This window comes from Nanorana parkeri, unplaced genomic scaffold (assembly GCF_000935625.1).
Source record: "Nanorana parkeri isolate BGI_ZX_2015 unplaced genomic scaffold, ASM93562v1 scaffold82, whole genome shotgun sequence".
NCBI classification, from domain to species: Eukaryota; Metazoa; Chordata; class Amphibia; order Anura; family Dicroglossidae; genus Nanorana; species Nanorana parkeri.
The window spans coordinates 92340-118267 of record NW_017306350.1 but is presented as its reverse complement, the minus strand read 5'-3'; the positions used below and the strand labels follow the sequence as shown (position 1 = coordinate 118267).

Genomic DNA, 25928 nt, shown 5'->3' with positions numbered 1-25928 from the left:
GGTGCCATTGAAATTCAATGCACCGCCATGCCCCCTCTCGCCCCAGAACAAAGGGGGAAGTTTAGTTTGTGATTGCTGTGCGTTCCAGCAGATGCCGCTCTGGAACACACTGCAATTGGTGTGAACAAGCCCTTAGGGACAGCCAGGCACTGACTGAAGCAGGAATGATACATGGGACTCTGGACACAGGGAGCGTAGGAATGGCGTGAATATGTTTAGTGGGGCGCAGAATTGAAGGAGTGCCAGGTCTTCACCACAGCCCCCTGCAAGGGAAGTTGTATTTTGCTGCACAACAGCTCCCACGTTTCGGCCCTCTACCACACCTGTGCAGACACAGCAGACAGAACTACGGAGGGAATGAAGAACACAGTTACAGCACTGAGATACTAGGCAGTGGCAGGTAGGAAAGAAGTCTATAGAAACACGGAGGTACAGGATTGTTACATTGCTGAAATTCAAGGTGCAGTGGCACACAGGAAAAGCCTGATACAACACAGTGGTTCAGGATACTAACATGCAGGGATTCAGGTGCATTGGCATGCAGGGAAAGTCTGGTATAATATGGAGGTGCATGATACTTGCAGTCCTGGGATTCAGTGTTCACTGGCACACAGGGAAAGTCTGATACAACACAGAGATACAGGATACTTGCAGCACTCGCATTTAGGTTTCAGTGGAACACAGTTAAAGTCTGATACAATACGGAGATGCAGGATAGTTGCAACACTTGGATTCAGGGTTCAGTGCCACACAGGGAAATCTGATACAATACAGAGGTGCAGGATAGTGGCAGTGCTGGGATTTAGGGTACAATGGGTATATGCATTGAATAGAGGTTCAGAATCCCCACAAAGATACAGGGTCACTGGTAAGCAAAGGAGGGAGTGCATTGCACAGTGATTCAGGATACACATGAAGATGCAGGATCAGTGGTACACAAAGAAGGGAGTAAGTTGCACAGTGGTTCACGACACACAAGAACACGGGGAAGTCTTACAGCCCTACAGAGCAAGATACAGACTGCAGAGGATGCAGGTAGGTAGGAGAAAGCAGACACAAAGAAGCCAGATTGTAGGAGCTCTCAAGTAATGCACAGGTGCAGACAGCTCAGCTCAACACAAGGCTCACTGGTAAATGCAATAGCAGGTCTAGGTGACATTCACAGGATCACACTAGGAACACGGAGGGTTTCAAGGAACACCAGAAACAGGAATACAGGGAAGACAGAGATTCTGGTAAATCCTCAGGGATACTCGGAAGTACAGGGATTCTTGGAAGCACAGGGGTACACTGGAAACATGAAGAACATACAGGTGAAACTCGAATAATTAGAATATCGTGCAAAGTTCATTTATTTCACTAATGCAACTTAAAAGGTGAAACTAATATATGAGATAGACTAATTACATGCAAAGCAAGATAATTCAAGCCGTGATTTGTCATAATTGTGATGATTATGGCTTACAGCTCATGAAAACCCCAAGAACCCCAAATCCACAACCTCAAAAAATTTGAATATTACATGCAATCAATAAAACAAGGATTGTACATAGAACAATATCGGACCTCTGAAAAGTACAAGCATGCATATGTACTCAGTACTTGGTTTGGGCCCCCTTTGCAGCACTTACTGCAATTACTTTTGCACGATATTCTAATTATTCGAGTTTCACCTGTATACTAGGAACACAGGGGGCCCAGCGGCTAGTCAACAGAGATGTTGCTCAAACCCCGAGCAACAGGTGCTCTATAAAGGAAAGGTGGAGAGAAGATGGGCTGCAGCCCTACAACCTGCAATAGGCTGGAAGCCCAGCACCAAGGGAAGAAGGAAAAACCCAGCACTGGAACCCGGTAAGTGTGACAATGAAATCACATGTTTAGGGGTGATTAAACAACTGATCTGAGAGATAACCCAACTCCTTATTGAAGCCTGCCATAAATATACTCCCCTTTCTTGTGTATCTTGGTAAAGTGATGAAACACCAGTGTGGCTGGATATTCAGGTATCAGATTCACTTGTAGTTTAACATCTGTAGCTCCTACAGAAATGACAAAGGATATAGTCCACTAGATCCTGTTAAAACTCGCGGCTTTATATGTCTGCTGGTCAGACAATTGTCTGAGGGCTTTCATTTGGTAGTAGTTAGAATTGACCACCACAACACCCCCGTTCCTTAAAGTAACATTAAAGTCACCCCCCATGCTGCTTTAAGGATTTACCTTAAATAATGCCTCTTAATCCGATCATCTTCTTCTTTCCAGTAGTTTTTAGGAGTCCCTCCAGCACTGGTGTCGGTCTCTGATCCAGTGCTGACTGCTGTCTCTTCCGTGTCTGTTTATGTGCACGCTGCAGACTGTGTGCATTGTTTAGACAAAAATGGTTAGCTCATGCATTTACATTCCTGCATTCATCAACGCAAGCAACACAATGTAGAGCTAATTTACACAACATCACCTTGCAATTCATGCAGGGCTTTGTACACACTACAAAGGTGTCTAGATTTCACCAATAGATCATGCTGGGAGGGAACACACTACAGAGGTGTATACTTGTTCGTGGCGTGTTTATAAGGTTAGTAAATCAACCCCAGCTGAAGACATCTACTGCGCATGCGCCTGTCCCATGATCCTTCACGACCGCTCGAGAATCTTTAGGCGGGAGCGAGAGGCAGAGACACAGGTACGTTTTTACCTATTTGGTAACTTTTTATATGTTTTCTTGCATATATCTACTGCTTGCTAGTAGTAGATGTATGCAAAAAAACCACAAAGGCTTAATTCTACTTTAATGGTTATGTTTTTATTTTCTTTAAGAGCTTACAAAGCCTCTTCGTTTTAGCGAGATTATCAGATTGTGAGTAGGACTCATCTTATACCTCACGATTTACCAAATCCTTTTCTGTTTTTAAATAAGATGACACATTTTTCCATTACCTCTTTAATATTATTATGGGTACTCAAATACTTAACTTACATGTGGTACTTCTGGTCACTGTTAATAGTCCTCCTTTTCAGTGTGACATGGTGTGTATATAATATTTTTTCTTGTATTTTATAAATAGATATATTATTTTGTTTTGCGTTGTTAAAATGATTGTTTTCATTATTAAAAATAATTATTATTAAAAATAAAGACCCGTATGTTTTCGTGGATTACTTAGAAGTGTCAGTATGCCAGTTACTTGATTCAGTTCATGGAGATAGATGCATTGATCTATCATGACTGCTTACTGCTGTATAAATGTCCCTGCCTCCTACTATCTCCTTGCCTGTATGATTGCCTGTAAATAGGGATGAGCCGAACACCCCCCCGTTGGTTCGAACTCGAACTTTCCATTTACCATTTCATTCACTTTCCAATACCATTTTTAAAGGAGCAGTGATTTAACATCACTTAAAATGAAACATTAAAAATAAAAAAATCCTTTATATATGGTGCCTGGGGGGTCCCCTTTCACTGACCGTAAAGTGGCGCATCTGTATGATGTATAGAACCTGCTGATGCCGCGGACATCCCATAATGTTCGGCGTACGCTAGAACATGCTATGTTCGAGTCGAACATAGGTTAGACTCGAACGTGCAGCCCATCCCTACCTGTAAACATTATATCAGGGCAAAACAAAAATCCCAGGAGAGGAGACTGTTTCCGGTGGGATGTTGGATCTGTTCGTACAATAAATATTTACTGAAGAAACTAATCTGCGATAGTGAAGCATGCATCCTTTGTTTTGTGGCAGTGTTTAACAGGTTGATGTTAACATGCGTATGGTAACATGTTTTAGAAGGCAGCTCAGGAGTTTGGGTCCTTCCACATTGGTCAGGTCTTACCACAGGCAGTATTGCCTGCTACATCACAGGCAGAAATTAATTGCAGCCACACTTTCATTACTCTAACCACATTACTACCAAAAGTAAACACTATGGACTACAATGTATACTACAACTCGCATATTAAAGTCCATGAGATGCAAAAGAACTAATCTGTATTTACATTTAGTTTAGCATTAAAAGCTGGATTGTGTTCATAAGGTTTAAGATCCATTGGCCTATTTTAGAATTTTTTAAATCTTTTTTTTATAATCTAGAAGGATGCAAGCCTGTGTTTATTCTCTCCTATATTTCTAAAATAGAAAAACATTTTATAAAAGAGAATGTTTTTGAACTATGTAGTTCCATTATGGATATCGGTCTGCACAAGGTTTCCTAGGAAGGATGAGCGTGTTAGCAAAAGTAGAGACATCAGGCTGCTGACCTTGCTGTCCATCACTAAAATTGAAAAGCTTTTAGAAAATGAATTCATTGCTGCAGTAAAGTAGTTCAATAAACAAAGACTAAATCTGAAATGCATCATTCCTTTCTAGATTCACAGAGGTCAGAGTGACCGAGGACTTCCTGCAACTTTCCCGTTTACCTCTCGCAGGAAACCATTAAAATGAATTCACATTTCAAGGGTGCATTCTGAAATCCTTTAAATCTTCTCAGCCTGTTGATAGTGTCATCTATTTGTCAGATATACCTTAAAAATGCTCTGAGCTAAATGTCAACTTCAACTTAGAAATATAGCAGACCTGTCAGTAATACAAACTTTGGGGCTTGACATTATAAGAGGTTGTCTTGGCTTTATATTTGCAGTCCAATTGCTTTGTTCTAAGAACACGTAATAGGATATTTTCTTCAAAAGTTGAAAATTAAAGATTTGCAGCTAATGGCATATAGTGACTATTTGCAGCACTTTCACTTGCTGTTTCACAAGGCACTATTGTCCAAACATATTTAGCATACTGCATTGGTTCTGTGATAATTTCCTAAAACTTAGCTGTGAATAGGGCGTGATCAAATGCTGGTTGAAACAGGTTGAAATTGCCTAAACATTATCATGTGTGTGACCATCGGAAATGCACTTGTTTTAAGGCAAACATGCTGCCAAGGGGGAGGTCTGGGAAGGTAAGCTTTGTTCCCTCTACAAATCGAGCCCATAATTTAACATTAAGCCCCCAAACTTGTTTATATATTTTAATAAGCGGGATTATTTGGAGAAGAATTTTCTATCATATCATGTGATGTGCAGAAATGCTAAACTCTAATGCAGCCTAGCATGTATTGGCATGAAGATATAGAAGAGCACTGTGGGCCTTAACCACCTTTAAAACACACTAAAACCTTGTTCTTCCAGTAATGACTGTCCACTCTCCTTATCCTCTTCCTTCACATAACAAAATCTACAAATACATTTGAATGACTCAATCTACCCTAACAATTCAAGCTAATATTCAAAATTGACACTAAACTCAGGAGTTAAATCTTAAAAATGCATTCAGGTACCCTATTAACAAATATGTTGCTTGTTTGTGTATCACTCAATAGATCCTCAAATCAGCTCTGAATTTGTGCCGACACTGCCCTTCCTTCTGGAGGGTGGCTACTTTTGTTCTCAATGGCCCCTGTGTGTGTTGTAAAGTAGTCACCACTCCAAGCTCACTCCTGTGATGGACTACAATCTCACATTTGGTTTGCTGATATGTATTGAACTTATAGTCTATCAAAGGATTGAGCTTGGAGCGGTGACTACTTTGCAAAACATACAGGGTCCATGGGGTACAAAAGTAGCCACCCTCCAGACGGAAGGACATTGTCAGCAGGAATTCCTATACACTTTTTTCTCCCCCAAATGTTTTTATGAACTATATCCATTTGAGTCCTTTATTACAAATGGGCTGCCCCCTCAATGGACCTGGTGATTTCTCGTCTCCATAAAATGCTTACTATTCATATTGTGGATGCCCCAGTGTTTAAAGATTCTTCTGACAAATGTTGGAAGCTCCAATTCCCTGTTTTCCCTAAAAGGGCTCGCAATACAGCCTACCATTGCCGTGATGTCAATCTTTCAAACCTTGGGCGACTGGCCTAAATTTATTTCTCAAAATGCTGCTGCTATTCCCAGAGATGCTCTGGTGTTGGAATGTTTACAGCTTATGCCTTCCACCCTGTGCTATTGTATAGATGGCTTGGTTGACTCGGTTCATTTCATTTCTAAAATGAGTGTCCTCTCCGAAAATATGCAAAGCTACATTTGGATAAAGTGCTGGTCTGTGAAACAAGCATGTAAAAAGTGCTTGCTTTGCATGCTTTTTGACACAATAATTTAATCAAGAATGTCGCAGTGAGAGCACTCACTGACCACAGCAAAACGAAGCCTAGGCCTCCCCATGGAAAGCCTCCAATCTCTCTTTGGAGGTGACAAAGACTTCCTCTTGTTCCTCTCAGGTGTACAGCCCCAAATCCAAACTTAAACCAGGAACCCAGTAAAACCCCAAGCACTCAAAATCCCCTAGTCCAAGCCTGCAGCCAAGTCTTCTGCATGAAGGGATGTCCTCACTTTCCAAAGTGTTTCCCATTTTTCACCACACCAAACTTACCTCTGCTATGCTGTTGGTGCTTAATACCACCAGCCTGTAGCCCTTTATTTGGCCCATCCTCAGAGCCCCAGGTGTTTACCAAAGTCGCCCTGTACTTTGTTTCCATATAAACTAACACGGATGAGGGGGGAGCCAGAAAGGGATCTCTTAACCTCCAGATTAACCACTTGAAGACCAGGGTGTTAAACCCCCTTCCTGGCCAGGCCATTTTTCAGTATTCAGCTCTGCGGTAATTTGACTGACATTTATTTCATCATACAACGCTGTACTGAAACAAATTTTATACCATATTTTGGGGACAGATAGAGCTTTCTTTTGGTGGCATTTGATCACCACTGGGGTTTTTATTTTTTACTATATAACAAAAGAAAGTACACTACATTTTGAAAAAAAACTGTTTCCCATTACTTTCCATCGACCTCTACATATATAATTACAATCCCTGTGGAAGTGAATCCCTTTCACTTGGAAGTGGTAGTGGATTCTCTAGGAGTCTGCCAACCCGTGAAGTCAATCTAGTTTGATGAGAGAACTGCATAGGGTCAGGAGTCAGAAATTTCTAATCCAACCTACGTCTAAGCATACAATAAGCACATTACTTTTTTTTCATGTCAAATGTATTGCTTAATGATGCAATATGTGTCAAGGCAGAAAACTTTAACAGTTGAGCTGCTGTGGAAACCTGCTAAATAAATTGGCAGTTTATTCAAATATGTCACCCACCTGATCAACAAGTGCCCCTCTGCTCCAGTGATATATAACTGGAATAGACATATAAACTAAGCTGAGAGACTTTCGATTCCATGTATCAATCTCCTATGAGCAGTGTTTGCTATCAAGAGTCTACCAGATCCATACAGGATCACTAAAAGAGTAACAACCTATAGCATTATGAGAAGTTGTAGGTGGTTTTTGGGCCAGAATTAACAGACGTACCCCTCTTCTTAGCCTGGGGCCCTATGTAGGGGAAGCAGCTTTGTCTCCCCCATCCCTCAGCTTTACATAGATAGAGAATGCATTGAGGGAGAAGACCCTCCCCATTGGTATTGCCTGTACGGACATGGTCCCATCTGAAGCCAACTGCCCACAAGTGCAAAGTGGCATGCGGGCTCCTATCTAGGTTGTTTTGTGGATTATTCGGCTTTGTTTCTACCTAAGATTTCTCCTTGAAACATGGAAGGAGAGGCCGTAAATGAACAATAAATACTAAAGAAGGTAAGGCAAGTATGCAGATGTTTGTTGTATGTGTCATACTGTACAATACATTCCTTTTTATATATAATAAAATGTACATTCCCTTGCAAAATGAATTGACTGACCAGGATTCCCAATCTTTCCTCACTGGCTATATAATAAAAAAAGACTAGTAAAATGCTTACATTAAATAGACATTTATTTATTTATTTAACAAGGCAAAATTCACAAACGTAAAATTGTAACAGCAGTAGTAACACAAACATTAAGAGAGCAGGAAAGAGCAGATTCCTTCAACCCCAAGGTAAATATACTCAGACATTTCACCTGGCAGACAAAAACAGAGCATAATGACATTGTAACAATGGGATTAAATAATTTACAAAAAAAAGGTTGACAACAAAAAAACATGGCTGTGACACCTGATTACAGAGGGATGTTAAATTTGCCGTTTTATTTTACCAAACTTTTTTAGACGGATGTTTACCTACTACCAAAAAAACCCCGCACCCTGTAAACCTTGAGCTTTGTGCACACAATATCTGCATGCCACTGGGATTTCAAAACCTAACTGCCACTAGTTGTACACGTATCAAATTTATTAATATAATAACAAATATAGAGTATACATTTTTAGATTTTTTTGCCCTAACATCTTTACATTTCTATTCCTTCTTCAATAAAACATTAATGCTTTTTGTTAACACTTTGTGGCTTATAACAAATAAAAAAAGGCAGACCTTACTTGGATTATTGTATTTTAAATGGTCATAAACGGGCAGCTTTTTTTTACATGAAAGAAATCACATATTTGATCTTGCCTCAGATTAAAAACTGCCACTTTTCTTTAAAGAGTGCATGGAGAAATGTCACTTCTATGAGAAAAATTTAACAATCGCGTAGCTGTGTAGAGAGACCCATATATACCACCCAGTTATTATCAGAGATTTATGAACTAGTTACCTAGGTAATAAAGTAGCGTATGGTTGTCTCTACTTAAAGTAAAACTCCACATTCATTAAAATAGAATATAAAACTGCTACATAAGCCATTTTTAATTTAACATTAAAAATTACCTTTCCATTTCAGTCTAAAACTGTTGGAATTTTTTAAAGTTGTTACAAATATTCAATGCAATAGGAGGGCTTCTGTACACTGTTGGTGTATGGAATTCGCCCCAGAAATTTGATTTTCTACTTCCTTGATTGGCTCCCAAATTTTCATTGAAGCCTACACTAAGATACAGGTAAGAATTTAGGCATCCCCTGCAACAGAATTCCCAGAACCTCCCATTCAGGAATCAGTCTAGTGAAATAAACAGCTTTTTCCTCTGAACAGAAAAAGGTGGGAATCTGCAACAAAGTGTGATAAAAGCCTTGTTTTTTCCCCTCAATAAAACCGGAGTTACACTTTAATAATGTGGTGCAGTACGAAGTAGCAGCCAATCCAAAATCAGCATTTAGCATGAAGGCAAGTCTAACAGATTGATTATGGCTTGGTAGCTAAAGGTTTTAGTAATCTGGTCTTTGCTCAATGTTAATAAGCTTAGCACCAAATTCTGTACATGCTTTCTAAGTTTAGCAACTAAATATATCAGCTGGGTGACTTAAAACTGGTTATCCAACTTTTAATATCAGATCTTTGCAGCTCATAAATCAAATTTGGTTTTTTTTTGTACAAAAGATGAAAAGGAAGTTTACCCTACAGCAGAAAATGTAAATGATCAAGGCTGTGTACTAGCATACATACCTGTTAGACACATTCTACAATGGTAAACTGAACATGTCATTCCGATGGCACCGATATTTCCCTATCATTATTTTCTTCAGATTTTTATAAAATCTTGGTTTTCTTTATATTCTTAAACTCTAAAATCTGCCAGGTAAATTGAATCATCTATAAGGAGATTTAGAATTATGTTCTTTCTACAGTAACCTTAGTTAAACCTCACAGAATGTAAGGAATAATCAAAACTGACAACATCGTCAGGTTCGGGAATTGACTTTGATAATTAGAATATTAAATGTTTTCAAATGGAAAAAATAAAAATAAACATGACTTTCGCTCTAGCAACAATACACTTTGTTAAAAATACAACCACACAACAGGACAAAAGTAACCATGAATTTGCTCTTTGCATTAAGGTTTAAAGTAACACATTTCAGTTCAAGAATTGTTCATATCAGCAGTCATCAGCAAGTGCAGTTACCTGGTAAACTGCACAGATCTTTTCCATCACAACTTTAATTTCTGTTAGGAGGAGGTAATGTTATTGTTAAAATATTTAAGGACCACATAAACCTAAGAACCTAATTTGGCTGAAATGTAAAAGCTAATAAAATGTAGAGATCTACAATATAGGCAACTTACTGAGGCTTATCATAAGTGAAGATAGTGTTGTGATTATGTGGGGATATTTTTATATTTTTCCAGACACAGCTGACAACCTGTATAATAATCTTATTTAAAGAGGATGTAGTCAGCCTCTCCTCAGCTTGGAACAGCTGAGGAAATAAGTTGGATATCCTCCACAATGGAGCAAATATTTATGAAAAAAAACTAATTTCAGCTTAATTGTGGAAACCTTTAGACATTTAACAAAAAATTGTAGTAATTACTAATTTTGTAAACCGTTTAATTGGCTGCTCTTTAGATATTGTTGCAGCTTTCCTTAATACAAGAAAAAAGGGCTTTGGAAAGCAAAAAGTAGATTTGCATCAGGTTTAAAATACTAATCACACTTGCAATTTAAAACATTCAATCAAATAAAAGGGATAAATGGTATTTAATGGGGGAAAGCCGAGGAAGTCAAACAAGTCTTCATCTAATGCTAGAAAAATAAACTTTTTAAAAAAAACGTATATGTCATTATTGCATTCCCCATGCCCCCCCCCAAAAACTGAACTGAAGTCCACAATCTGCTCAGTTTGCTTGGCCTTTTTACATCTTGACAAGATAATACAGTATTGCTGAAGTTTTTGTGTGGAAATATTGTACATACACTCAGACACACACTGCAAAGTAGGGATCAAATTTCCTTGTTGGTAACGGTCGAAGGACAACTTCCCTTGTCAGTAATGGTTTAGGACAACTAGTGTACAGAAAAGTATATATGGAAATCCAACAAAATGTATTTTTAAATACCAAGTAGTTTAAGCTGAACATCTTAGTATTGCCACTTTCGGGGCATATAGCCCCAAATCATTGTATATGAAAGAACAGGCAGTGTACCCATTCAAGTGGATTACTTTCATTAATCATACTTAGACTAGAACTGTAAAACAAAAAACATCCATCACTAGTCAGTTTTAAATTTCACGTAAAGTACCACCATTGTGTGTTTTTGTTCCATTCTGTACACCATAAATAGGACAATCCATGCTCCTTTAGCTGCCATAAGCTCAGTGCTACAATGTCCGGATTGCAACTGGATAGAACAAAGACATATGTTCAGCTCCCTTTATTGGTAACTTGTGGGTGGTGTAGTAATGGATTATTTCTGAAACACCGTCAAAAGGTTGGCTGTTCTGTCCCAATATATACTGGTTTTCTTTGGTACGCGAGAGCTTCATGTGCATAAATCCTTGGCTGCTCCTATAAAAGAAAAAAATATATAACATTATTTAGGAAATATTCCACCATGGTTTAATTGCAACAGATTAGTATTATATTATTATCCATGCAGCAATACAATACTTACATTTCCTGAAACTCTAAATATACCCTGGATTCTATAGTCTGATACGCAAAGTAAATTAATTCATATGTTGCCATCATTTAATTGTATTCCTTCACAATAAAACAAAAAACAAACTCAATGTCTAATAAAGATTGAGTTTGGAGATTAGATTAACAGGCTGTTAAATGATTTACAAATGTACTTGCACCCAGATTTGCATCCTAACAGAAATAAATCTTTAGAAATGTTGTAATTTGGTATGTTTTTACAGCAAATCAGAATTACATATATCAAATATAATGACAAATATAAAACATTATAACAGCATCAGTACAGAATAAAAAAATAAGAAAAAAGTAATATAAAATGCTAAGTTTCAATGCTGGAAATTCTCCAACTAATTGGACAACAAACATGGGTGCATTTATTTGGCATGCATTTTATGGGATCTAGAGTTTGGCTTCTAGGAGGAGATACAAAAATTAAAAATTTAGTCTATACAGTATGCATATGCAAGCTGTTCGTTTGTGTTTAAAAGACCTAATTCTTTTGAAAAATAAATACAGATTAAAATAAAAAAACACCTACGTGTTGCACACATTAAAAATCTCAGTTTTTGCTAGAAAGTTTCTTAAAACCCCCAAAACATATATTTTCTAAAGCCAGAGGCCCTGTAGAAATAAATACTAGGACAATATTTACGCAACTGTATATCAGATTTATATTTTCTGAACTGTAGTGCACACAATTAGAATATATATAATACAATATTTTTAAAACAAATAAAAGATGTGGTTGTGTTGAGTAAACAGATACCAAATATGTCAAGCCTCAACTGTGTACACACAAAATGTCGAAAAATCATGGTACCTAAAATTATCAATAAGCGTTAAGTGTCAATAAGGGATCCAGAATTACTTCTCTCACTATGGCATGTACACCAATACCCAATATGTGTTGCACAATTATTTACATATAATGTATGTGTAGGCCTTTGTATTTACATGTTTGTGTGCAGAGCAAATGGGTGCGTATACATTTTTCCAAATTTTTAATACTTTTTTTTATTGCCATCACAAGTGAGCTAGAATGTGATAACAGTAATTATCAACAAAATAGGTGACGGCCACACTTTGTTGAAATATCATGTTGTAATAACCACTTAAGTCCCTTCTTCCCTCTGTTCCAGCCACTCAAGCACAGACAATGCTCAATCCATTGTTTAGCCAGTCAGGATTTTAACAGCACTGAGTGCTTCCAGGTTCACCTTCTGCACAGGACATAAGGGAACAGATTTTCCTCTGCTCTCAGTAGTGGGAAAGTATGGAAATCGTGGGGCAGAGGGGTTGAGTCTCGTAAAAGTGATTGGGTGGCCATGAGCTTGTTTTGACCCTTTCAAAGCAACAATATATAAGGGGGCCGTTAAATGGAAACCCCCCCCCCCCAGATATTTTACAGGTCATCTCTTCTATTCCAAACCAAAACAATGGGGTGGAGATCACTCCCCATTTAAAGAAGATCTCCAGGAAACACATTTATTAGCATGTAGACAAAAACAGGCAGTTAACCCTTGCAGGGCAAGGGTTAATAAAAATAATTTCCTAGAGTTTGTATGTTAAGGTGCAGCTTCACTATTAATGAAAAAAAATGTTCTGGCTAGTTTTATACATTTCAAGGGTTTTAACACAAATATGAATGGTTTGTTTTTTATTAGGTAGGTGAAGCTGTAGCATTCATTATGCTTTATTCTTTATACTTAGCAGTGTGTTGCAAAAAGCATGTACCACAAGATACAATTTACACACAGAACTGAATTAACTCAACCCAGTAGAGCTGCAGCTAACGATTATTTTCAAAATCGATTAGTTAGCCGATTATTAAGTTTCAGTGACTCTTCCTTGATTATATTGCTCAATCAAAACTTTCAGTCAAAGTCAGTCAGGAGGCAGACTGCTACCCATACTGCTCTGGTATCTATTGTCATTTAAAGGGTTGTTTGTAAATCAAATTTTATATATATAGTTTACAAGCTAAAAACAATTAAATTAACCAAACACTATTGTAGCTTTTACTCCAGATAAAAGATATTTAGAGATTACCACAAAATAAAGAAAACAGTTGTATTCATATCAGTAGAATAGGCAGTCTGCAGGTGATGTAGTCTTCACTGGCACCTTTCCTTAACTATAATAAAATGCCTTTCTTACTTTTTAAAAAAGATATTGATTTTTCTTTAAATCCTATGACAGTAGCTTGTTAACACATGCCCTAAACAGTGGATCACAAACCATAATATGATATTAAATTGAACAAATATAAGAAAAAGTGTGAAACATTGAGATTGATTCTACAAAACCAGTTATCTTTTAACAAGCTACTAACAGTAAGAAAAAGGATATTTATAAAGATATAACTAGGGTAATATACATAAATGCAATGCTGAAGCATAGTAAATGATTCAAGGTATGCTATTAGAGCTACACTGTCTTTTCTCATTAGGCTCAGGACGGTTAGTCCTGGCTTTCAAACCATCTGCTGGATGAATGGCTCTCAGGGGAAAGGCGCACAAGTGCTGCAGAGGACAAGCAGAGATTAAGTATATATCTTTGCAGTGTGACAGCATTACAATTTAATTAACTCATTCACTCCTACTGGGAATCAATTTAATGAATACACAATATAACTAGACCACCAGAACAGTGTTATTGAAAAAGGAACACAGAGGGTATGTCTGTCAATGATGCACTCTACCATTTATGTTGCTTTGCAATATATGCATACAACAATGCTAGAAAAAAAAAATACAAAACTTGACTCATAAGATGCTGTTATTTATTCCAGGAATTCTATAGCAGGATTGAGTGGGGTTAATGCAATCTAGGTGCTTCAGGTCACAGCTCTTCATAAAGTATGTAAGTGGGTTACGAAATTTACTACTTTCTGCTATGGCTCTAAAGCAAGTAGCGAGCACAAGGAATTTTATAGAAAGGAGAAATGTGATTTCGCCATTATATCACTCAATAAAAATGCTTTGATGGAGAGATTTAGCCCCATCTTAGGGCAAGGAGGATTCTGCATTGCACAGGGTAGACCTGAACATATGTAAACACAAAAGGTAGTTACTTTTTGTGTCCACTGAATCACAGGGTGCGTTTCATGCCGCATAACAGTGGGGCTACACCCGTACTGCAAGGGTTAAGTGCTTGTTTTTGAGTTCAAAAATAAAAGATATTCTCACCTGATCCTTGGAGCTGGCTGGCTGTGAAGGTGCTCCCTCCTGCCCGTCTTCTCCTCTGCTGCAGGGATGGTATGTCCCTCAGCGTCCTCAAGTCCTACACACTGTGTATAGAGTGTGATGACTCAGGAACCTTATAGTGCTGCAGCATAGGGGGAGCAAGGCAGAATGCACCAGTCTAAGAGGAAGGCGTCTCCGAGGATCAGGTGAGTATAACTATTTTTTAACCTAGAGAAAAAGGAGAACTTAATCATTGCAGTGTGGGGGTAGCCCCACTGCCAGTGTTAAGAAAAATTTCACCCAGAGCTTTACTTTAAGGTTTTAGACAGCTGGCAACAGATGTCAATGAAGGTTAATACCTGCTGTCACAAGTAGTGATGGACCAATTGGTTTGCAAACCAGGGTAATGGAGAAGTTTGATATTATTATATTCCTTACAACATATGCACAAATACTTTATTTTACAATCATGATTGCCCAGATTGCACAGTGCGACTCTTTTCAGATAACACAAATCCACATGTAAATATGCAGGAGAGTAAAGAAAATTAATTAAATAAAAAAAAAAAAAAGAATGCATTAGCAATCCTCCTAATTCCACCATACATAGGTGTGTGGCTCACAAAGCTTAATGCCAGGGGTACATGATACAGAAACAGTAGTACATGCTATTCAGAGGGGTCATCGGGCCTCAGGAGGCTTTCAGTAGGCTTGAAGCAGTGCTAAATGCCTGTTAAAATCTGATATAGCTAGAACTCCCAAAAAACATGATTTAACAGTTTCAGAAAAGACTAAATCTCAATGGGGGCTTTAATGACTTTCATGAAGCTGCTCAAAGATTGCTGAATGTTTTATAAATGCTCTCTGTACACACTGCTCTTCACGTTGGCATTTACACACTGAATCCTGTGTAAACTGGAGGCTGGGTGATTTTATAGCTTATATTTGTGCACACTGACCGCTAGACCAATTTCTATTAAAATAGAGGTTTGACAAATATCTGCTGGAGTGAAATGGGACATTAGCAACTAGGGATCCTACCTTTTAATTCTACAGCATCTCTACTTTCAAAAATGAGAAGATGTTTAGGGAGTTAAGTACATTTTGGTGCCTGCACTGTGCTTTATCTGCAGTTAGAAACATATAAAAGAAAAAAAAAGTCTCAGCCAGCTAGGACAGACGTGTAGGAAGGACATTGGTATAAAAGTGTTAAATGTGCTGACTGCTACTGTAAGAGATCCCCTGTAACTGCGCATGCGCCAAGTGCGCATTGCCGTACTAGCAAGAAACAAGCTATTCCACGCATGCGCAGATGATCACCTCCAGCCGTGCAAAAGCGCGCCAAAATGACGCAAAGGAAGTGACACATCAACCTAACTACTTCCCCAATATAAACCCGGCTCGAGCACCACCATATTGCTGGATTCTCTTTCAGCTCTTCCGTGTTCCTGTATTCCTGTGATATTCTTCTTGCCTTGCTTTGACCCGGATTGGACCTGACTATTCTTGCTCGCTGCCTGCCACCGACCTCGGATTTGATTACTGGACTTTGATTTTGCCTGACCCCTCTGTACTGTGATTGCTCGATTGGATTTGACCCCGGCTTGATTACTTGGATTTCGGTTACCAGCATCCCTGGATATCGGCTTGCACGGTCTCATCACCACTGGCACTCGTGCCACTCACTGTCTACTTGGACTCTGTCCCCAACCTCAGAGTCACGAGGTGCAAGGGAGGCCTCGGGCCTCGGGACACAAGGTGCAAGGGAGGCCTCCTCACACTACATCTCTAACCAGGTACGTGATAGCTACATTGTGAATTCTGATTGGTTGCGGCTTTATTCTCATCATCCTTGTTGTTATTATAACCTTCCTGAATAAGCCAATAAAACTTACACTGAAACGTCTCTATATAGCTAAAAAGGGACACAAACATATTTGAACTATTTTTCCCTTTACAGTATTAATTTGAATAATAAACCCATCCGTTGCTACAAGCAAAACACAATAGATAAACGTTCTCTGTTAAGCTATCAAGGTCTCTGAACTAACACTGACAGCTCAATATACAGGAAGATTTATACCCGAAACCTCATCTATATCTTTTGGTCGTGCTGCTTTGTCAACTAAAGACATATTTATTTAAGTGCATGGGAAGATTTATCTAGCTTTCCTACATCTGGTGTTCAATCAATTGGATATAAACTGAAAAGTACTTATCAAGTGACTCTGGTGCCACTTTAAATTCATTTTCTTGTCTCTGACTTGTGAAGGATGAAAAAGGCTGAAAAGGAGCCATAATGTTGAACATTTCTAAGAGATTTTTATAGCAGGAAAAAACTGCCAGACTCAAGGATAGGAACCTTGCCCACAAGTTGGTTGTTCTTCTGCCAGCCAGATCAAACCAGGGAACATTTTAATACCCTGTAGAAAGTTTGCATTTATTTCCCAAATATAAAAAATTATGACTGACCTAGACAATCAATCAATTTGAATGTGTACACTTTTTCTCCCTGACCTTGTTGATCCAGCAAAAGTAACCTAGGATGGGTCTATAAAAGCACTGTTTGGCTTTCCTCAGCTGAGAAGAAAACTTAACCAATTAACAAAAGTAAATAGATAGCATATCACTTTGTTTCACATGAATCATTATTTTATCTCCATCTAGAATTACTTCTATTCCTCTCCCTTCAATAAACACCTCATAGAGACTGTTAGTTAACACTAATTAAAAGGAAGAACGTCTTTGAGAAATCCCACAAAAACTGATAAAATAACAATCATGTTGCAAATTCATCTAATCTGTGAAATCAACCATAGTAAATTGTAAATTTTTTTAGTGGTACAATGTACCAAATTATTGCTGGTGACCAAATACCACACGTTAAAAACTTGACCATGCCCCCTATTTTATGCCCCTTTTTCAAACCCATCTGGGTACCAAAAATCTACTAGCCTGCATTATATATTCTTTTGTAATGACATTTTAGGTATGGGTAGAGCCTGATAGGCCAAATCAGTCTCTGGGATCTTATGTCTTGGATACTCCAACAGTGACATCTCCCTACCATAACTCCCAACTCTTTTCCAGTCCACATGTTAGTTTTAAGTGCAACCCCCACCTTTGTGTGTTCTAGCACTTCATCTCGCCTTTTCTATAATAAAAAAATAAGTTAAAAAGCCAACTGAAAGAGCAAGATTTCCTAATAATTGCCAGAGCAGATGTTCAGCCCCAGGAAGCAAGTCAATAAGAGACATAAATCATGTCAAGTGTTTTCTCGCTTTCCAACATCTACCAAAAACAGAGATATACGGTACGTTTTGAGTGGTGTGACCCCTTAAATAGACCATCAGTCATAAAAAAAATATATATATTATTATTTATCAAGCAGATAGCGGGATCCCCTAAAAATGGCCACAACAGGTGTGCAGATCCAATACCTTAAGCATGGCAATATCACCAAATAGGGATACAAAAATGTATCAAGTGGTTTAATACTTTACAATCTAACAAAAATGGAAATATTAATTTTTGGTAGACTGATGCAAAATATTTTAAAATGCTGCTCATATTACCACACAACAGAAATAGATGGATGGTTATACAACAGGGGCCAACTGTTGCACTAGATCCTGCTGCCATTCTAACTTATGTTTAGGCACTAGGAGTAGAGGGTGGACATTAGCAGCATGAGGCTGCATAGTTTTGGGGCAAGTATGAAGGATTTCTTAACTTCTGAAAGTTGTTCTCTGCAGATCCATTATTCGAGTTGGTGTCATAATAGCCCCATGAATCTCTTTCTTACTGCCATGCTTGTCTGCTCAAGCAGTTTGACTTCAAGAGGAAAATAATCTAACTACCTCTCTCTTCAATGGAACCGGGGCAGCAGGTCAAATCAGCAACAGGCCAGAAAAGCGCAGCCGCAGAACTAGCAAATTCACAGCCTAGGCTGGATTCACACTTTGTGGTAGGTTGCATTAACACATAGCTTCTTAAAACACATTCAGCTTTGTGTTTTAACATGGGTTATGGTGGGCATTTTTGTGCATCAACAAGCAATGAACTAATGAATACTCTTGTCTGCTGTTTATATACTTTGTGGCATTAAAACACTGTAAAAAGGCATTTTGTGCGTTTTACTTCACATTACCACTACCTTCTATAGGTCCGCAAACCGCACACTAGAGCAAACAGGTTGTGATTCCTGTATGACAATTGTATGTTTGTTGTGGTTTCCCCATGTCAGCGGATTGCACTGTACCCTTAAGTTCTCCAGCACTGATCCCCTCGTGACCGCACCACGTGAAAGTGGCCTTATGCAATGACCACCCATGAGTGGCTGGCATTTTCAGACAGGAGGAGGCAAAGAATACTGGATTGAGTGCAATATTGCACTTAGTAAGTCGTCCTACACTCAGGTATTTTAAGGAATTTGAATACAGATCATTTCTCCAAACATGAAGTCATTACATACTGTATGTAAGTGTAAGTTCTACAATTCAATCAAATTTCCCACTACAATTGTAAAGACTTAACTTTATCAATATCTGCATTAAGTAATCACACTTCGATTTTACTGGCAGCACAATGGCTCATGGATCGCAGTAACTGCAGATACAAGCTATAACCTGCCATCACAAAAGTGATAACAGTTTAAGACCACTTTAACATTTGAAAAAAATTTGCTGATAAGGTTGTCAGTACTGAAGAAATGCACAGTTCTTATTTTATGTTACAATACATACCCGGTTCCCTATTATGAAGTGTCAAAAACGTGCTGCTGAAATATCATTTAGTACAGATAAATTTGCCAGGCTTGTGTGATTCAGAATATTGCCCCCCCAAGGTATATGGCTCATTTTCTGCTCCTGACATTTTGTGTCCTCTGTCTGTAATGAGCCTGCAGAACAAGAACTTTTGGCATTTTACTGACATTTCCTCTTAAGGAAAAGATAGAATATCATGTATCTGCACAAGCAGCAGGTGTTGTCTGTATTTCATATCATAGTCTGTCACACTCTTGTTCTCATTCATGTACAACAAGATACTTTGCTATTTTAAAGGCTTTTCATTCATCAGTTAATGTAAATTCATATTTTCAATGTAAGCGCTTTGGAAATGCAAAAAGACTAGTAATCCCTTGGTCACCATAATCTGTATATTAATTTTTTTTCTGTAATTAACATTCTTAGTACACGGCAGCTCAAGGAACCATTGCCAGCTGCAGGACCAGACTGCCGCTAGTGCCGTTTAAGACATCAAGAACCACACTGTGCGGTTTGCAATCATGTGGTCACCACAATTGACAAGTTAAAAGTAATTACACCGAAATAGAGAAAATGTGTTAGTTTCCTCAGGACTTGTACAGATAAATCAGGGACTGATCAGGAACTTAAATACATTAGTCTGAAGCACCATGCCTCCTCTTCTCCCTCATTTTGCAAAGAATGAGACCAGCTTGACAGGATAAAGATTATTAAAAGTAAAAGTCTGTCTTGGTTAAACGTCCTTTGCCATGTGGTCTATTAGGAAGGTCATAGGCTGGAAGATGCTGTCAGGCAAAGAATTGCCAGGGAGACATTCATCCTAAAATGACTCATAGCATCAGGACCAACCTTAATGCTCAATTCAGGAAACAGGCAAACGCAGCATACACAGACTGTCACAGTGAAACCTTTATGCTCTTTTCTCTGTTGAAAAGGGAAGAGTTGTTAGTCACAACAGGATATCAAGCTGTTGGGAAGCATTTTGTGACAGCTGAAAATGGTCATAGTTTTACCACTATATGGACAATTTGTCACACAGGTTTGAATCCCTTGGTTTGCCATGCATATTTGAAACCTCTGAGTGTCAGGGGGGTGGAAGTAGCCTTGTGGGTCCAGGAACTGAAGCCCATATTGGAGGAATGAAGCCCATATTGGAGGAACTGAAGCCCATATTGGAGATATGAAGGTGTCAATCTGAATCCTTAGCTTTGAGGAGCTGGTGTGGGTGACTACTCTTAAACCCCTATATTTTTAAAGAGATTCTCCCACTTAGGGTAGGAGTAACAAGGCTTGTTTTTTTTTTAAACACTTCTGCTTTGCCGACTAGCACTTAAGCCAGAGTGCCCTGTGGACAGAAAAAAGGTTAGCTAAAATGAACCAGCTGGCATTCAGCACTGCATTGCACAGAACATTCAATTCTACAATGATCTATGCAATCAATAGGTTGAGATTCAATGCTAGCAGCAGACACATTCCTGTTAGAGATTTTGACCAGTCAGCCTAAGCTTGGCGAGTGTGGAGGTGTTCATGGGTCAAAGGGCAGAGTAGATGAATTGCAAAACTGCCTCCACATTGTCAGTAGGGTCCTTAAAGGAAGGAGCGTTTTCTATGGAAATAGCCAAATATTTATTAAGATGACACAGGTGGGTGACAGAAGGAAATAATTTGTCTGTTTACCATCTTAGAAGATAACATTGTAAAATGTGAAAACACACAGGTGGAACATTTGGGTCTATGAGAACCAAACCCAGACACTGTGTTAGGAGATGGAACAGCGGACTCTTTCAATTTTAAAGTGGAAAGAACATCCTCAATTATAAAGGATACAGTTTCCTTTTGTTTAATTGAAACAGTTATGGAAATTCAGCTGGTAGAGTCCTCTCCACTAGGTAAGGGAGGGATTCAGTGTCTGACAAAGAATTCTCCTAAAGATCCCCAAAAGAATCAGAAATATTAGGCTTCTCTACAACAGATTCCATGGAGGAGTGGTAGTGGGCAATTTAAACTCTTGTAATCTAGGGGGAGAGAAACAAGTTCCACCAACTGAGTCATACGTGCCTGCAAAACAGTAACAAATATCTCTCTTGTAAGGCAGGAGAACTGGTGAGTCACCTGCAATAGTAGGGAGACAACCCTTCGATTTAGCCCCAGACACGGCTTCTCTTTTAGGAAAAAAGAGCTACTACACTTCCCTAAGAAAGCCAAAGACCAGCTGAGCTATAGTGAATAAGTAGGTATAGCTGTGTAATAACTGTCACTGCAGGCAGATTATAGACTAGCAGGCTGTCCATGCCTGCAAGCTGAGAGGAAGAAAGGTTGTGCAGTGAGAAAAAAAAAGCGCTGCTACACAATGTTCTTCTGCTACAGTCTGCTTGAGAGAAATTGGTGGGAAGAAGAGAGCTGGAGACGTGCACACTGGTTCAATCTGTGATGTGTCATCAAAACGTCCCAGGCTAGCAGGAGGAGCTGTGGGAAATTCAAAAAGGCATTTCCAGCATAACAGTGCTCAGCCACCAGAAGACTAACGTTTGAGCGAGTTTGGCTGAGGATCTCAGCTGCGAAGAGGCTTTGTGGATGGCTCAGGTGGGGTTCACACTTACACTTTTAGTGTGGTTGAGTGAGGTAGGAACCCTTTACACATCATACGCCACCACAGGCTGTAATTGCAGAGGTAACAACAAGTGAACCTTCCCTCTGTTGCAATTAACTTGCATAGATATCACAAGTAGGTTCCTGAATGCAGGCGTATCAAATGGAGCTCAGCTGCGAAGAGGCTTTGTGGATGGCTCAGGTGGGGTTCACACTTACACTTTTAGTGTGGTTGAGTGAGGTAGGAACCCTTTACACATCATACGCCACCACAGGCTGTAATTGCAGAGGTAACAACAAGTGAACCTTCCCTCTGTTGCAATTAACTTGCATAGATATCACAAGTAGGTTCCTGAATGCAGGCGTATCAAACAGTAATTAGCAGTACTCCTAGAAACAACCCCCTTTGTAGAGCAGTGTCTCTTTAAACCCGACTGAGTTGCAGGCAATGTGCACAGATGCAGAGTCCAGGATGGTACTTGCGGTTTGTTGGGGTATTCAGAGCCCTCCAGGAATACAGGGCGAAGGATCACTGCTGTGCTGGAAGAAGACCGGATTACTATGCTCTGGAAACGAAAGGTTCATGTGCTTCAGCAGAGGTATGAGCCCTAAGGAATTGCTCAACGTTCTACCTCGCTAGAACATTGAGCAAGTGTGCCTTCCAGGCTTTTATGAGTAGGCAGGTGTGTTGGGGCGGAGCAGTCAGCAGAGGCCCTCCCGAACGTCTCCTAGCAACGGGATGCTTCCGAAGGGCCGGGCTGCTACGCCCTCACTCCTATGTGTGACGAGTCCGAGGGAGACGTCTGGAGGGAGGAGCCGAGTACGCATGAAACCTCTGAGTGTCAGGGGGGTGGAAGTAGCCTTGTGGGTCCAGGAACTGAAGCCCATATTGGAGGAATGAAGCCCATATTGGAGGAACTGAAGCCCATATTGGAGATATGAAGGTGTCAATCTGAATCCTTAGCTTTGAGGAGCTGGTGTGGGTGACTACTCTTAAACCCCTATATTTTTAAAGAGATTCTCCCACTTAGGGTAGGAGTAACAAGGCTTGTTTTTTTTTTAAACACTTCTGCTTTGCCGACTAGCACTTAAGCCAGAGTGCCCTGTGGACAGAAAAAAGGTTAGCTAAAATGAACCAGCTGGCATTCAGCACTGCATTGCACAGAACATTCAATTCTACAATGATCTATGCAATCAATAGGTTGAGATTCAATGCTAGCAGCAGACACATTCCTGTTAGAGATTTTGACCAGTCAGCCTAAGCTTGGCGAGTGTGGAGGTGTTCATGGGTCAAAGGGCAGAGTAGATGAATTGCAAAACTGCCTCCACATTGTCAGTAGGGTCCTTAAAGGAAGGAGCGTTTTCTATGGAAATAGCCAAATATTTATTAAGATGACACAGGTGGGTGACAGAAGGAAATAATTTGTCTGTTTACCATCTTAGAAGATAACATTGTAAAATGTGAAAACACACAGGTGGAACATTTGGGTCTATGAGAACCAAACCCAGACACTGTGTTAGGAGATGGAACAGCGGACTCTTTCAATTTTAAAGTGGAAAGAACATCCTCAATTATAAAGGATACAGTTTCCTTTTGTTTAATTGAAACAGTTATGGAAATTCAGCTGGTAGAGTCCTCTCCACTAGGTAAGGGAGGGATTCAGTGTCTGACAAAGAATTCTCCTAAAGATCCCCAAAAGAATCAGAAATATTAGGCTTCTCTACAACAGATTCCATGGAGGAGTGGTAGTGGGCAATTTAAACTCTTGTAATCTAGGGGGAGAGAAACAAGTTCCACCAACTGAGTCATACGTGCCTGCAAAACAGTAACAAATATCTCTCTTGTAAGGCAGGAGAACTGGTGAGTCACCTGCAATAGTAGGGAGACAACCCTTCGATTTAGCCCCAGACACGGCTTCTCTTTTAGGAAAAAAGAGCTACTACACTTCCCTAAGAAAGCCAAAGACCAGCTGAGCTATAGTGAATAAGTAGGTATAGCTGTGTAATAACTGTCACTGCAGGCAGATTATAGACTAGCAGGCTGTCCATGCCTGCAAGCTGAGAGGAAGAAAGGTTGTGCAGTGAGAAAAAAAAAGCGCTGCTACACAATGTTCTTCTGCTACAGTCTGCTTGAGAGAAATTGGTGGGAAGAAGAGAGCTGGAGACGTGCACACTGGTTCAATCTGTGATGTGTCATCAAAACGTCCCAGGCTAGCAGGAGGAGCTGTGGGAAATTCAAAAAGGCATTTCCAGCATAACAGTGCTCAGCCACCAGAAGACTAACGTTTGAGCGAGTTTGGCTGAGGATCTCAGCTGCGAAGAGGCTTTGTGGATGGCTCAGGTGGGGTTCACACTTACACTTTTAGTGTGGTTGAGTGAGGTAGGAACCCTTTACACATCATACGCCACCACAGGCTGTAATTGCAGAGGTAACAACAAGTGAACCTTCCCTCTGTTGCAATTAACTTGCATAGATATCACCAGTAGGTTCCTGAATGCAGGCGTATCAAACAGTAATTAGCAGTACTCCTAGAAACAACCCCCTTTGTAGAGCAGTGTCTCTTTAAACCCGACTGAGTTGCAGGCAATGTGCACAGATGCAGAGTCCAGGATGGTACTTGCGGTTTGTTGGGGTATTCAGAGCCCTCCAGGAATACAGGGCGAAGGATCACTGCTGTGCTGGAAGAAGACCGGATTACTATGCTCTGGAAACGAAAGGTTCATGTGCTTCAGCAGAGGTATGAGCCCTAAGGAATTGCTCAACGTTCTACCTCGCTAGAACATTGAGCAAGTGTGCCTTCCAGGCTTTTATGAGTAGGCAGGTGTGTTGGGGCGGAGCAGTCAGCAGAGGCCCTCCCGAACGTCTCCTAGCAACGGGATGCTTCCGAAGGGCCGGGCTGCTACGCCCTCACTCCTATGTGTGACGAGTCCGAGGGAGACGTCTGGAGGGAGGAGCCGAGTACGCAAGCCTGCCGGCCCGTCTCCTAGCAACGAGACGGCACAGCGGCTGTGTGAGGAGAAGGGGCTCGGGTTCGTGACAAAGACATGCTGCACAACTCTTAAGTCGTCGCTGAAGGAGAAAAGCAGTGGGCAATTCAAATGGATTTTTGGGTATAGGCAGCGCCCAGCCGCCAAAGCACACACACAGGCCAAGACAGAAATAAAAAGGAGGGTTCTCCATACTTGCTAAATCACCATTAAATGTTCACCACATGCAGTGTCCAGTCAGTGTCTTTTGGCAAATAGTACATTCACTAGGTAATAAGGTATATTAGTTACAACTATCTCATCTTTTCCCCAAACTTTTAAAGATCATATACCTAATATTTTAGGACTTTTTTTTTAAATAAGTGTAAACAATTATTTTATAAACATTTAACATTGCTCTGCCAGGATAGAAATATGGGAGGTAACATTGCTGACCTTTTTTTCAGTGAAACTGTAAATTGCCTTGTAGTTACACTGATACATAAAGCATAAAGATAAGGAATTCTGACACTGTTTTGACACTCAATGCATTCTTGTTCTTGGTTTGTCACTCCAAAGTTTTAAAAGCTAAATACATCAGACCACTAGTATTTATTTTTTACTAGGATATTCGTAATGGCTGTCTCCATACTTCTCTCAATACAGATGCCTGTTAACACAAGGTTCACCAATGAGAGACTTTCTGAAATTGGAAAAAAATGTCTTTAATCTTAAAGGAGAACCTCATAGTTCTAGCCGACCTGTGACAATGAGACTGCTCTCTGCCGTGACAGGGGAGGGGCTGGATTCCCCCCTCCCCGCTCCGATCCGCCAGCGCTGACTGGCGGAATGGACGGGGGAGGGGGCGGGTACAGCTGGCTCTGCCTCTACATAGGCAGAGCCAGCTGTCACTCACGCAGCTGGGCGGATCTTGACATCAGCTTCTTTCCAGCTTCTGAAGCTAGAGAGTGACACAAGAATGCGGAAGTGATGTAATATACAACACTTATGCATTCTTGCAGCAGAGAGGGGACCGGAGGGAGCTCGTTTACTGACACAGGCACCATGCTGATCCAGGGAC

General features: G+C 39.9%; 1 protein-coding gene across 1 annotated transcript in view; it reads right to left on the bottom strand.

Annotated features, from left to right (window-relative positions):
* Positions 1-10758: 10758 nt before the first annotated feature.
* Positions 10759-25928, bottom strand: part of SHF (Src homology 2 domain containing F) — a 93662-nt gene continuing 78492 nt past the window's right edge. Inside the window, exon 6 of the mRNA XM_018577006.1 lies at positions 10759-11205. Within this exon, the coding sequence (XP_018432508.1) occupies positions 11019-11205 (187 nt within the window). The 3' untranslated portion in view covers positions 10759-11018. The remainder of the gene's footprint in view (positions 11206-25928) is intronic.